The following is a 15,426-nucleotide window of genomic DNA, read 5'->3' on the forward strand; positions in this document are numbered from 1 at the left end:
CCACCGCCCCCAGAGTCTTCACAAAGGTCATGGCGGCTGTCATGGCCATTCTTCACGCTCGGGGAGTGGTAGTCCTACCCTATCTAGACGACCTATTAATCAAAGGTCCGTCCCAGTCCGCCTGCGAGGAGTCTGTCAGCATCACCGTGGATTCTCTTTCTCACCTGGGTTGGAAGATCAACTTCGAGAAATCATCTCCAGTGCCGGCTCAGCAAATCTGCTTCCTCGGCATGATTCTGGACTCTTCCCGCGGGTTGGTCATTCTCTCTCCAGAGAAGGTTTTATCCTTACAACAGGGAGCGCGCAAGCTCTCCCGCCCAGTCCCTCACTCCATTCGCTTCACGATGCGCATCCTGGGAAAAATGGTTGCGGCAATGGAAGCCGTTCCATTTGCGCAGTTCCATCTCCGCCCTTTGCAACAGGCGCTCCTGGGACAGGAGCCCGAATTCCCTCGACCGTTGTTTTCGCCTGCCCCCGCCAGTCAGGCAGACCCTCAGGTGGTGGACGCTACAGTCCTCCCTGAACCAAGGGAAGTCCTTTCTTCCTGTGCGTTGGTTAGTGGTAACCACCGATGCCAGCCTCTTGGGCTGGGGCGCAGTTTTCAATCACCACACGGCACAGGGTCGTTGGTCCACAAGGGAGTCGTGTCTCCCAATCAATATCTTGGAAATTCGAGCGATTGCTCTTGCCTTACGCAACTTTCACCACCTTCTCGCAGGCCATCCCATCAGAATACAATCCGACAACGCCACGGCCGTGGCGTACATCAACCGACAAGGGGGAACCCGCAGCAGAGCAGCCATGCTCGAAGTCTCCCACATCCTGCGCTGGGCCGAGACCAATCACTCGCTCATCTCGGCAATCCACATACCGGGCGTGGAGAATTGGGAAGCGGACTTCCTCAGTCGCCAAGGTCTTGCCTCGGGCGAGTGGTCCCTCCATCCGGAAGTCTTCCAGCAGATCTGATTTCGCTGGGGGACGCCAGATGTGGATCTCATGGCCTCGAAGTTCAACAACCAGGTTCCCCAGTTCATTGCTCGTTCCCGCGATCCTTGCGCCGTCGGGGCAGATGCCCTGGTCCTGTCGTGGCATCGGTTCCAGCTGCCATACATATTTCCGCCTCTTCCTCTGCTTCCGAGAGTCATCAAGAAGATCAGAGCAGAGGGGAGACCGGTGATTCTCGTCGCGCCCGACTGGCCGCGCCGAGCATGGTACGCGGAACTCGTCCAAATGGTCACCGACACCCCCTGGCGCCTTCCAGATCGCACAGACCTTCTCTCACAGGGCCCGTTTTACCACCAGAACTCCGGGGCCCTGTCTTTGACGGCGTGGCCGTTGAATCCTGGATTTTAGCCCAAGCCGGATTCTCTCCAGGGGTTTCTTCTACCATGATTCGCGCTAGGAAACCCGTATCCATGCGCATTTATCATCGCACCTGGCGCATCTTCTTTTCATGGTGACATACCCATGGACGTTCTCCCTTGGTCTTCTCCATTCCGTCCATTCTGGAGTTTCTCCAATCCGGTCTAGACTCAGGCCTTGCCCTAAGCTCGCTCAAGGGGCAGGTGTCCGCGTTGTCCGTCCTTTTCCAACAGAAGATCGCTTCAAAACTGTCTTAAGACGTTCATCCAAGGAGTCTCCCGAGTGGTTCCTCCCTATAGAATGCCTTTGGCGTCATGGGATCTTAACTTGGTTCTCGGAGTTCTTCAGGAGGCCCCTTTTGAACCATTGCAGGACATTTCTCTCACCCTCCTTTCATGGAAGGTGGTCTTTCTCGTGGCTATTACGTCAATCAGGAGGGTTTCTGAGTTGGCGGCTCTCTTGCCGACCCCCCCTTCTTGATTTTTCACTCAGACAAGGTAGTTCTGAGAACCTCTCCTTCCTTCCTACCGAAGGTCGTCTCCTCCTTTCATCTAAATGAGGACATTGTCTTGCCGTCATTCTGTCCGGCACCAACCCATCGTATTGAGAAGGCTCTCCATACTCTGGCTGTGGTTAGAGCCCTTCGGCGGTACATCTCTCGCACGGCTCCCTTCCGTAAGTCGGATGTCCTGTTCGTGCTTCCGGAAGGACACAGGAAAGGTCTACCTGCCTCGAAGGCCACTCTAGCCAAATGGATTCGTTCCACCATTCAGGAATCTTATTGCATCAGGAACACTCCTCTCCCAGCAGGGATTACGGTGCATTCGACTCGGTCGGTCGGCGCTTCTTGGGCCATTCGGCACCAGGCGTCTGCACAACAGCTTTGTAAAGCTGCGACTTGGTCCAGTCTGCATACCTTCACAAAGCACTATCACATCCATACCCAGGCTTCGGCAGACGCTGCCCTCGGCAGGCGTATTCTGCAGACAGCGGTACCTCAGTAAGCCAGTGGTACATGGGGTTTTTAGCAGTGCAATTGCTCCCCACCCAGGGACTGCTTTAGGACGTCCTATGGTCCTGTGTCCCCCCAATGAGGCGTAGGAGAAAAGGAGATTTTTGTGTACTCACCGTAAAATCTTTTTCTCCGAGCCAATCATTGGGGGACACAGCACCCGCCCTGTTAGCCTTTTGGCTGGTTGTTGTTGGTATTTTGTTCCTTAGTTTTGGACATAGTTTAGGTCTTGGTTTTACTCCTACTGCTTTACTACCGAACTGAGTCGTTACTGGCCAGTCAAGGGGTGTATACTGCAGAGGAGGAGTTAACTCTTTGTGTTTACTTAGTGTCCTCCTAGTGGCAAGCAGCATAACACCCATGGTCCTGTGTCCCCCAATGATTGGCTCGGAGAAAAAGATTTTACGGTGAGTACACAAAAATCTCATTTTTCACACACACAATTTTTCTGGCCCTTTATATTTATTAAAATGCATTCATAGTGCATTTATTACCATGAACAGTCTCCGGGGGCTGTGCCTCACTAATCCACTTTCAGAAAACTATGAAAATTTATATATCCTATTTAATTAAATGCCTTTGTAACCAAATGTCCATCCTGTTATTGGGCCCATTTTCTGATTTAACATTCGACATTAAAGGGGTTGGGCTGGGACTTCAATTGACCACCAACCCGCTGGTGATTTATCACTGGAGCTCCCAGATCAGAACGAGGGTTCGAGTAATGGAAAACCCAACGATCATTAACTCCCAATGTTGGTGGAAACTCTTTAGCATAGAAGCCACATGTGGATCAAGCAGGGGGTGTGCGGACGACTTTCTTCCAAGTGCATCTCCTGCGTGATTTGCATGTGACATCTACGCTCCATTTCTCATAATCGTTATCAGATCTGACAGGTTCCCTACGAATGTAGATCTGTAATATCTTACTGTTATGTAGAGATAAAATATGTCCTCCTTCTGATGCTTTGGGGATCCATCAATACCTACATAGTGCGCGGCTTATTATATGTGGATAGTGATGTGTGATGTTGCGGTGTTCGTCGGAGGACGTGTAAGTTTATAAAGGAGCCACAGACTCTACATTGTAGGTTTGTACCTTTACACTTCGCAGTAAATCCTTCTCACGGCTGGAGGTTTCCTTGGAATGCATGAAACTGTTCAGGGCGGTTTTAGCAGCTGTGGAAAACATAACAAGTCAAAGCCTTTGCCACCGAAAATGGCGAAAACATCTGCAGAAAAGTCCAAGTATTTCTATTCTATTCTATAATAACGCTGCACTCGTTATTAAAAGATGGAGCAAAAGAAACATCACAAGATATTACTGATGTCACTAGGAGTGATAAAGTCTCGTGCTCCCATACTGAAACTGCACAACTTAAAGGGCTATTCATCTCCACTCCCCCTTAGCATCAGGCATTGAGCAGAGCCGGCGATCTCACGTACCCCCTTCTGATACCTACAGGGCACATGTCCCAATAGTTGCAGTTTTGTGACCTCAGCCGGTTGTGTTGTACATGCCTCTTACTCTGCGTCCATATTTAATATCATAACCACTGCCATTCTGAATTGCTGCTGCAAGTTAGATTTTACCTTTTCCTTTCTTTTGTGTTCCTGGAGTTAATTTAACTTTGTACCTGAAGAAAGAAAATACAAAGTTGGGCTGGGAGACAATTTACACTGTAAATGGGATAAGATACTTGGGTAGTTGCGGCTTTCCTTAGGAAAACCATCTTTGTGCCAGGAGTGAGAAGTCACACTTGGCTCATCAGTGACAATCCCTTTCCAACACCTTCATGTTAAGAAACATTTCCTTCCATGGTTAGTGAGATATCTGCATAATTTGACAATTACGGGTTAAAACTAAATTTAGGATTATTTACACACAAGACAAGTCTGATGCCAATGCAAAGTCATGGTAGAGTCGCCTAAAAGATTACTGATCTTACTTATAACTGGTCATGGCAGTGTACGGGGCACAGACTGGCACAGAGAATAACAGGACGTCTTCTTGGTCTGGCTGCCCAGTCAAGGAATCCAAAAGATTTTCTGCTTCCTAAGACAAGACATAGTGATGAATGATCCTGTACAACTCCATTATAAAAATCACCTACATGCGGGAATACAGGGAAATCGTGACAGTGAGTGTATTGCACGTGCTTAGGCAGTCCGCAGACACATACCTCGGAGTCTGGAGCATCCGGATCTACATCATCCTAATAATAAAGAATGAGACTTTATCAAAATAATATTCAATAATGTTTCTGTGATGGAGAGGAAAAAAACAAAAAAAAACAAATGAGGGTGATTATGGGAACTCTCCATCTACTACAAAGGCAATGATTCCCATTACACTGGGGAGTATATTATGCAGGATATATTCTTATGGTGGAAAACTGAGGAACTCTGAACACGTGAGGCACTGTTCACACTACTATATTGTAAATCAGAGCTGCATCCATGACACAACAGACACAGATGGCGTCTGTTTATCCCCCTTCTATTCTTCGAGTGACAGGCTCGGGCAGCAGTGTGACCACTGCCTTAGTAACAGGACTGTCCGCACCTTGTCATCCTGTTCTTCTAAGGTCACTTCTTGTAAGTCTTGAGTTAAGAAGACCTCAGCAGATCCAGGCCCTGGCTTCTTCCCAGGGCCACCTTTCGCCTTCTGTGGTTGCTTCTTTACCGGTTCATCCTTTGTTTTTCCTTTCTTTCCTTTCTTGCCCTTCTCTTCCTTGATGGACCCTGCAGACTACAAAGCAGTGATGCTACGACTTCCATCATAGGAACGAGACCCCAATACAGTGCCGTGTCCCAAGCCGGTTCTTACCCCAAGCAACTGCATGATAAGTTCCCGATCTTCATCGTCCTGATCCTTGTACTTTTCCTTCTTCTTCTTCATTTTACTCTGATGGTATAATAGAGGGATAGGAAGAAGTAAGACACTGATGATGTGTAAAAATGGTGTCATCCACAGTCAGAATGGGCAAAGGAAATCCAATCACCAATCCAAATAGCTGCTTTGAGAAACATCAGCTCCTAAGGTGAAAGTGTGCAGGCAGGCTAACCAAATTAATTGCACCTAAAAGTAGTTTGATGGCTAATGGCCAGGTGGCAAAGTGCACTTTACACATCAATAATGACCAAACTGCACAGACCACCATGTTGGCACAAAGCGGGTCCTACGTGATCTTTCTCAGGGTTGTCTCAAGCACAATCTATTTTCTCAGAAAGCCGCCTGGTTGATCATTGATCACAGAGCATCTGGTTCCTGCCAATCAGATGATGGCCACTACAGGGGGAAGGAGTATTGCAAATATATTGGCAGGTCAAATATATAAAATATAACTTGTTAGCATAAAGCAACATACAATAGCATAGATCTTAAAAGGCGAGTTAGGTAGTCCAGGTCAAATATTCAAGTATTTAATACAAGAGTACTACTCGGAAAAAAAAATCTAAGGGAGACAGAAACGTTGCCTTAGTATCCCTTCTTACCAGTGGAGGGTTGGCACCCTAGAAGATTAGTTATAGCGCCCCTGCTCCACGTAGGCTGTCCCTACCTGACCCTAGAAGGGCTTCCCTGGCCAAAAGCAGACATCACCACCCAATAAAGTGCTTATGTGCGTTACAATGTCCACATCTGGAGAAGCCACTATAGGCATTCAATGAGCATTGTATGGCTATTAGTGGGTGTAAAGATAAGGCTTCTTTTACACTTACCGTGTTTTTTGCGGGTTGTTTTGCCGCAATTTTCACAGTCTGCCGCAATAACGGACAGCAAAAAACTTGCTGATTGCCATTTTTCGGGTTTCCAATACTATGGCAAAAGTATTGGAAAAGAAAAATGGCGTTCCGTAAAACGGGAAGTCACAGTGCACCGCAAAAACAAGCTTCCGTTGTTTTTGCGGTCCCATTGATTTTCAATGGGGGCTATGTCCGTAAGCCGTGAAAAGTATCGAGCAGGCTCCTTGGAATTATTGCGGTCCAGTTTTGAGGCCCCATAGAAATCTATTGGGGCCCCATAGAAATCTATTGGGGATGCAAAACCACGGTAAGGCTGCTTTCACTCATCAGTTACAATCCGTCGAATGTTGAAAAAAACGGATCCATTGCAGATTGTGAAAAACTGATGCAATGGATCCGTTTTTTCGCCGGATCCGACTAGCTGATCCAGCTAATTGGATCCTTTAAAAAAAAAATGCTCAGTTAAAAAAAAATGGATCCATCGCCGGATTCCGTCATTTGACGGATCCGGCGCCATCGGCTTCCATTCTACCAAATGACGGACCCGTTTTTTCGATAGAAACAAAAAACGTTACTATGTCCGTTTTCTCCGGCAGCCGGAAAAACAATTTGACGGATCCGACGAAAAACGGATAAAACGTGAAGCAATCCGTCGCTAATACAAGTCTATGAGAAAAAACAGATCCGGCGGCAACTTTTCCCGCTCCCGTTTTTTTTTTTTTTTTTTTTTTCAAAATTCACCGGATTGTCACTGACGGCAAAAAACTGATGTGTGAAAGCAGCCCAAGTGTAAAAGAACCAGCGAGCCACACTGTGCACCTATTATTTTTGTACTGATAATCTTTATAATGACATATGTGGCTCAGTGGGATGGGAATGTTATAATAAAGTATCTAACCTATTTCTGTTCCACTCATTGGGCTTAAGCTTTGGAGGTGCACGACTCCACAGAAGATATTTCGCTCATTCTATATATTGGTCTTAGTGTAGCCCTCATCAAATATGGATACGATTGTTAATTCCATATAAGATGTATAAGTGACCTTGCTGATTGCATCTCTAAGGCTATGTGCACACGTCAGGATTCTTTGCAGAAATTTCCTGCACAAAACCAGACTTTTTCTGCAGGAAATCCGCATGCGTTTTTCTCGCGTTTTTTGTGCGGATTTTTTACATTTTTTTCTGGAGCTTCCTAATGCATTAAATAGTGGGAAATCCGCAAAATTAATGAACATGCTGTGTTTACCGCAATATGTTTTTTTCGCAGAAAAAAACGCAACATGTGCACAAAAATTGCGGATTGCGTTCTATTAATAGGATGCTTAATGGATGCGTTTTTATAGGGAAAAAAAACACGAAAAATCCGGAACGTGTGCACACAGCCTTACACCTTCTTGATAGGATTCTCTCCATTGTATGTAATGAGCACATGTTTTCTCTCCAAACATCTTCTTTTTACACCCACAAATAGACAGCCATACAATTCTCATTAAATGCCTATAGTGGCTTCTCCAGATGTGGACATTGTAATGCACATAAGCACTTTATTTGGGTGGTGGTGTCTGCTTTTGGCGAGGGAAACCCTTCTAGGGTCAGGTAGGGACATACGTGGAGCAGGGGCGCCATAACGAATCCCCTAGGGTGCCAACTCTGCTGGTAGGAAGGAATACTGAGGCAAAGTTTCTGTCTCCCTTAGAATTTTTTCCGAGTATTAAATACTTGAATATTTGACCTGGACTACCTAACTCGCCTTTTAAGATATATGCTATTGGATGTTGCTGTATGCCAAATTATATTTTATGGGTGTTTGTTTTCTGTTGGTATAACCCCAATCTAGGCCCTCTATATCTTGTTGTTTTTTTTCCAAGTCAAATCTATGGTGGCTGAAGACCCCCAGTGTCTCATACTGGTGGTTATTTCTGAGTAGCCTGGTCGTCACTATGGATGAATAAGACATGTAGATTATGAGCTTTGTAAGTAAAAGATAAATAATAAATACCTTTTGTCCTCTTTTCAGTGGCTGCTGTGCTGCGTCCTCTTGTGGTGCATTCTGGGGTACTGACGCTTCTGCTTTCTCTGCACTTTCCATTGATTTAGTTTCTTCTGAATCATCTGGATTCTTTTTTTTCTTCATTTCACTGAAAAGAAGGTAAATTAAAAAATGAACTCCTCCCATTAACCCATTAAACTTTTTATCCTCTTAATATATTGCAGTCATCATATTATATAGCACTGTGTAATTACAATTGCTCATTTTGCCTTTCTACACAGCTAATTCTTTTCTTTTCCATTAGATCAATGACATCATTCGATTAATGACATCATGTGATCAATAACAGACTATCTGAATCCTTCTAAGCTCTATGTATAAAAAGGAGGTTATCCTTCCTTGTAGGACTATATAGAGCAGAGAAAACAGGGATTTTTTGTACTCACCGTAAAATCCGTTTCTCCAAGCCACTCATTGGGGGATACAGGACCATGGACTTATGCTGCTGCCACTAGGAGGCAGACACTAAGTAGACACAAAAAGATTAACTCCTCCTCTGCAGTATAAACCACACACACACTGGCTCCAGCCGAACCAGTTCTGTGACAAAGCAGTAGGAAAACAAGAACACTATATTAGAGTATACCAATGTCAAACCAAGGTACATAACCAAGCTGTTAGGCCAACAGGGAGGGTGTGGTGTCCCCCAATGAGTGGCTCAGAGAAAAGGATTTTACAGTGAGTACACAAAAATCAGTTTTTCCTTCGCCTAATTTGGGGACACAGGTCCATGGGATGTCCTAAAGCAGTCCCTGGGTAGGAAACCGACAGGACAGACCAAACCTCACGCACCAGCCCCCTAGAGATGCGTTACCGCCACCTGTAAGATTAGTCTTCCAAGGCTCACATCTACTGAGGCCCGAGTGTGAATGTTGTAGTGCTTCAAGAGGGTCTGTAGACTGGACCAAGTCGCAGCCTTGCAAACCTGTTCTGCCGACGCCTGGTGTCGAATGGCCCAGGAGGCCCCGATTGAACAAGTGGAGTGTGCCTTAATCTCCGCTGGGATAGGCCTGTTTCTGACACAGTAGGACTCTTGAATAGCCAAGCGGATCCACCTGGCTATTGTGGACTTGGAAGCGGCGAGTAACCCTCAGGAAAAAAGAATAAGGCGTCTGTCTTACGGATGGGTGCCGTCCCTGAGACTTACCTTCCGAGAGCCCTGACCAGATCCAGAGTGTGAAGAGTCCTCTCAAAATGGTCTATTGGAGACGGGCAAAACGAGGGCAGGACAATGTTCTCGTTAAGGTGGAAGGAAGAGACCACCTTGGGCAAGAAAGATGGAGACGGCCTGAGAACGACCTTGTCCTGGTGAAAAATAAGGAAAGGAGCTAGGCAGGACAGGGCGGCCAACTCCGATACCCGCCTGATTGACGTCACCGTGACAAGAAAGGCGACCTTCCAAGAAAGGTAGGTGAGCGAGACGTCCTGCAGCAGTTCGAAGGGAGGCCCCTGTAGAACATCCAAGACAAGGTAAAGGTCCCAGGGATCCAAGGGCATTCTATAGGGGGTTACCAAATGGGAAACCCCCTGAATGAAAGTCTTCACCTGCAGTTTTGAAGCGATCCTGCACTGAAACAAGACAGATAAGGCAGAAATTTGACCTTTGAGGGAACTAAACGCTAGGCCTAAATCCTGACCAGCCTGAAGAAACTCTAGAATGGCCAGAATAGAGAAAACGAGAGAACGACCACGGACCCTGCACCATGCGAAAAATAATATCCAGGTACAGTGATAGATGCGCACAGAAGCAGGTTTCTGAGCGTTACTCATGGTGGAGACCACTTCTTCTGAGAACCCAGCTTGTGTTCGGACCCAGGATTCAACAGTCATTCCGTTAATCACGGCCCCTGAGTTCTGGTCGTAAATCGGGCCCTGAGAGAGCAAATCTGGGCAATCAGGTAGTCGTCAGGGAACGTCAGCGAAAAGCTGCGGCAACTCTGCGTACCACGTCCGGCGTGGCCAGTCCGGGGCCACTAGGATGACTGGGGTTTCTTCCGTCTTGATCTTCCTGATGACCCTCGGGAGCGGGGGGAAAACACATATGGAAGACGGAACTGAAGCCACGGAAGGACCAGAGCATCCACCTCGATGGCCTATGGATCCCGGGACCATGAACTCGGGCACCTTGGTGCTTAGTCTTGATGCCATCAGATCAACGTCCGGAGTTCCCCAACGATGACAAATCTGGAAGATCTCCGGATGCAGTGACCACTCCCCCGAAGCAAGACCCTGGCGGATGAGGAAGTCCGCCGCCCAGTTTTCCACACCTGGGATGTGAACCGCTGAGATGATTGAGTGTTTCCTCTCGGCCCAACGGAGAATGTGCTTCAACTCACACATTGGCGCCCTGCTGCTGGTGCCCCCCTGATTGTTTATGTATGCCACAGCTGTGGCGTTGTCCCATTGTATTCGGATGGGGCGACCTGCGAGGAGATGATTGAACCATCGCAAGGTCAATCGAATCACGGATTTCCAGAATGTTGATCGGGAGAAGCGCCTCCCGAGGAGACCAGCATTTCTGGGCAGTATGATGTCGAAAGGCAGCCCCCCAGCCCAGAAGACTGGCGTTGGTGGTGACTACGAGCCATTGGACCGGAAGGAAAAATCTCCTCTGGGTGAGGGACGATCGCAACGTTCACCACCTGAGCACCTGCTTGACCCGCGGAGACAAACGACACAGCCGGTCGAGTGAGAATGGGTTCTTGTCCCAGGCTGCTAGAAACGCAAGCTGTAGAGGCCGAAGGTGTAACTGGGCGAGAGGAACCGCTTCCATTGCTGCTACCATCCTGCCAAGGACCCCTATGCCGAACCAGATGGAGTGAGGACGTGAGCGACAAAGTACCCGGGCTCCCTGTTGAAGGGCTAGGACTTTGTCTTGAGGGAGAATTGCCAACCCTCGGGAAGAGTCCAGGGTCATTCCTAAGAAGGAAATTTTCTGAGCTGGGACAGGGGAAGATTTGTCTATCAGCCAGCACAGGCAAGAAAGCGTGTCCAAAGTAATACGACCGCCATGACCATCGTGAACACTCTTGGAGCAGTGGCAAGGCCGAAGGGCAAAACTGTAAACTGTAAATGTTCCTCACAGACGGCGAAACGCAGGAACCTTTGGTGAGGGGGTAAAATGGGGATATGCAGGTAAGCATCCCGGAAGTCGATGGATGCTAGGAACTCCCCCTTTTCCAGTGAAAAGATGACAGAACGGAGGGACTCCATCCTGAAATGCCAGACCTTTACAAACTTGTTTAGGAGCTTCAGGTCAAGAATGGGCTGCACCGTCCCGTCTTTCTTCAGAACTACAAATAAGTTTGAGTAGAACCCCTCGAACCTCTCATTTTCTGGGACCGGAATGGCTCCGTTTTGGCGTAGGGAATTGATGGCTCGTTGAAGGACCGTGCCTGTGTCTCTGTTTTGGGGGGATGAGAGTGGAAGAACCGTGCTGGAGGGTAGGAGGAACATTCTATTTTGTAACCGGGAGACACCAGGTCCCTGACCCATTCGTCATGAATGACGGAGAGCCAGGTATGGCGAACTAGGAGTAGAAGGCCGCCTACTCGGTTGGTGTCGACCGAGTAATGCCACGAGTCATTGAGCTGAGAATCTATGGGACCTGGCTCCCTTAGACCTGGATTGGTTGGGGCGTTTCTTCCAGGACTGGTTGGACTTATATGAAACACCAAGGGAGTAGCGCCCCGAGCCGGAAGAGGTAGCTGTATTGGATCAAACGGGAGTGTTGCGAAAGGATCGGAAACGCGTCTGCTGTTGCCAACGAAATGGTCATTTAGTTCTCTGTTGGGGGAGGAATTTACTTTTTCCTCCTGTGGCGTCCGAGATCAGCTGATCCAGCTTCACTCCAAACAAACGACGGCTATGATAAGGCAGAGAGGGTAAGGATTTTTTCAGAGGCAGAGTCCGCTCGCCATTCCCTGAGCCACAATGCTCGTCTAATGGAAATGGCGTTTGCAGCTGCAAAAGCGGCACAGTTACCTGAGTCCAGGGAAGCGTGCACCAAATAGTCCCCAGCTAAAGAGATCTGGTTCGCCAGATTCGCTGCCTCCGGTTGAAGGTCAGTATCCTGAATGGTTCTGGTCAGAGCATCCGCCCAAGAGACCATAGCCTTAGCTACCCACGCTGCGGCGAAAGAGGGAGAAAGAGCCGAGCCTGACGCTTCAAAAACTGAACAGGCAAGATTTTCTGATAGTTCGTGGGGTCTTTAAAGGAAGAACCATCTGGCAAGGCTAGAAGGGTTTGGCTGGACAGACGTGATAGCGGTGGATCAACCGGAGGAGATTCAACCCATTCCTTCCGTAGATCCTAAGAAAATGGTTCTCGCTTCAATTGGTTTCTGACCTGCGAAACGTTTGTCCGGAGAACGTTTGGTCCTCTTGAAGGACACCGCGTGATCCGGGATGGAATTAGAGTCCTCGTAAATCATCAAAGTCTGGTTGATGGCCTCGATGAAACTATCCACAGTTGCCTGATAATCTAGAGAACCCAGATCAAGCGGCATATCGGTATTGGACTCAGAGTCCTGGTTTCTACGAACTCCGGGAGAGGGGGAGCAAGAAACGGAGCTCACAGATACCGAGGCGCAAGAGGGCCCCGGAGACATGCTATGGAGCAATTTCCTAGATGTCCGTGGAGTTTTTGACTGAGAACGGCCCCTGCTGGCCGGAGGCTTCTGTGAGGTAGAGGAACCTTCTAAGGCTACGTTCACATTTGCGTTGTGCGCCGCAGCGTCGGCGCCGCAACGCACAACGCAAACAAAAACGCAGCAATACGCATGCACAACGCTGCGTTTTGTGCCGCATGCGTCCTTTTTTTCATTGATTTTGGACACAGCAAAAATGCAACTTGCTGCGTCCTCTGCGCCCGGACGCGGGCGCCGCAGGGACGCATGCGGCGCAAAACGCAAGTGCGACGCATGTCCATGCGCCCCCATGTTATATATAGGGGCGCATGACGCATGCGGCGACGCTGCGGCGCAGACCGCAAATGTGAACGTAGAGTAAGACAGGCAGACAAATGCCCCGACCCGTGGCGGGATCTTGGAGGGACTCAGTTGCTTTAGTCAGATAAGCCATTGACTCAGACAGTGACAAAGCCCATTCTGGGGGACTAGGTACACTGGTTCAGTGGCGGCAGAGGGCTCCTGAGCGCCATCGGCATCACAGGCCTTGCAGAGTGGCGTACTCTGTCCCCGTGGTAACGCAGAATGGCAGGAGGTACAAGAAGAGAAAAACACTGTTTTGTTTGCCTTTTCGGATGTTTTAGGTAGTGACATGGTATACCTCAGAATGTCCCTGCTGTTGCTATGCTCTAATAGGGAGGATAGTGTTGCAGAGAAGGGCTAATTTATATGGCGCAGCCCAGATTTTGCCCTGGTCCTGTGGCCCCGAGTGAGTGGTCCTCCTGGAGAGGTGCAGGCAGGCTGAACAAGTGGGCAGCCGGCCTGTTGAAAGGGTCCGCTGCGTCAAATTTTCAGAGTAGCCGTGGGGAGTGCCACCATGTGTGCCATGCTGCACATATAGTAATTTGCCGGCAGGAAAAGATGGCCGCCGAGAATTGTCCAAGGCAGTCTCGCCGTGTGCGAGACGTGGTAAGAGAAGGGTGTTGCTAGCGCTACCCGCTAGATGCGGCCAGCAGGGAAAGATGGCCGTCGAGACTTGAGGGGAAGTCTCGCAAGGAACGAGACGCGCCAAGAGGAGGGCGGAGCCGGCACCGCTACCTCGTGAAATGGGCGGCAATCCGCCGTGACGTAATGAAAAGGGGGCAGAGCTTCTCTAGGAAAGGCCGGGGCCTAAATTTTATATGCAAGCCGAAACGCGCCCAGGGGAGGCCGTGGGTGCTAGCCCTTAGCGCGCTGTTACCAGAGCCCTCCGCCAGTGCCCCCACACCACGTCCCGGGCCCACACTTAAGGGCAGTGTGCGTCCCGGTCTGGAGACCGCCGCAGTGCAGGACCCAGTCTGTGAAGCGATCCTGCAGTACAGGTCAGCTGCATCATGAATGGTACAGGGAACCCTCAATCCACCATCCTTTTGACAGGGAGGTGGAGAGGGACCGTCCGCCTTCCTTCTGTCACCGCTGTTCAGCTAGTGGCGATGCAGTGGGGGGACGCACAGACACCATAAGAGCCTCTGTACATCCAAGGGGTTAAATCCCCCAGGATGGAGCAGGGCTGTTGGTCCGGCTATCTAAGCCTTGATGCAGAGGGGGTACATGGAGGCGACACTCCATGTTCCTATCTGTTGAAGGTGTGGGGAGAGCGGTGCCCTGAAGCGACCCGGTCGCCCCTAAAATCATTTCAGGCATGGCGAAGAAAAAACGTTGCAAGAGGGGGTACGTGTCGGCGACACTCCACGTTCCCGCCTGTTGTAGGTTTGGGGAGAATGGAGCCCTTAAGGGATCCACCGTCCCCTGTAATCCATGAAGATAAAAAATAAAAAGCTATATATGTGGTCTGAAGATCAGACCCATGTGCCTCCTACTGACACTAAGCTTGAGCTGGTTCGGCTGGAGCCAGTGTGTGTGTGGCTTATACTGCAGAGGAGGAGCTAATCTTTTTGTGTCTTAGTGTCAGTCTCCTAGTGGCAGCAGCATAAACCCATGGTCCTGTGTCCCCCAATGAGGCGAAGGAGAAAGAGAAGAATTAGCAATTCTAATTACACAGTAATACATAATAGTGTCTGCAATATATTAAGATAAAGATTTTGATCGGAAGAGTGTTTTTTTTAATCTACATTGCTCTGTTACCCTCAATTATTACCTTCCAATTTACAGCAGAGGAACAAAGAATCGATGGATGAAATTTGCTCTTTTGTTGTTGCATGCACCTGTTATTTCCATTTTTTTTTTTTTTGTGAGATGCATAAAATAAATATTCTCTATTGGGAAAGATGAGCAAAATGATTTACAGCACTCTAGTCCAACGTCCACATCGGTACTTTCTGGCTGCCAAACCAGGGTCCTATGCACTTCCTCGGCTGTCACTCGAATACCATGATGTCACTTTAGTGACAGCTGAGGAAGTTTGCTGGACTCTGGTCTGATGGCCACAGAGTGTCAATGTGGATGCCGGACAAGAGTTCTCCAAATGTTTTACTCATCTTTACCAATCGGCAATTATATTACTTTATTTCATGATTTTATTATTTTATACCTAAACCCCTTTTACCTAATGCTATGCAAGGATTTTTCATGTTGATTTTTAACTATATATGTACTGGAGTGAAACTAGATGCCACTACATTTACCTGT

At 48.5% G+C, this 15,426-nt stretch overlaps 1 protein-coding gene across 1 annotated transcript in view; it reads right to left on the reverse strand.

Moving 5' to 3' along the window:
* The window catches only part of NEMF (nuclear export mediator factor), an 82,521-nt gene that overhangs the window by 4,475 nt on the left and 62,620 nt on the right, over window positions 1-15,426 (reverse strand). The window contains exons 26-32 of the mRNA XM_077267321.1: window positions 8,121-8,259; window positions 5,205-5,282; window positions 4,941-5,126; window positions 4,558-4,590; window positions 4,324-4,430; window positions 3,968-4,011; window positions 3,474-3,553 (exon numbers count right to left, since the gene is read on the reverse strand). Of these exons, the coding sequence (XP_077123436.1) occupies window positions 3,474-3,553; window positions 3,968-4,011; window positions 4,324-4,430; window positions 4,558-4,590; window positions 4,941-5,126; window positions 5,205-5,282; window positions 8,121-8,259 (667 nt within the window). The remainder of the gene's footprint in view (window positions 1-3,473; window positions 3,554-3,967; window positions 4,012-4,323; window positions 4,431-4,557; window positions 4,591-4,940; window positions 5,127-5,204; window positions 5,283-8,120; window positions 8,260-15,426) is intronic.

The sequence above is a fragment of the Ranitomeya variabilis genome, chromosome 1, assembly GCF_051348905.1.
Source record: "Ranitomeya variabilis isolate aRanVar5 chromosome 1, aRanVar5.hap1, whole genome shotgun sequence".
In the NCBI taxonomy this organism is placed as follows: Eukaryota; Metazoa; Chordata; class Amphibia; order Anura; family Dendrobatidae; genus Ranitomeya; species Ranitomeya variabilis.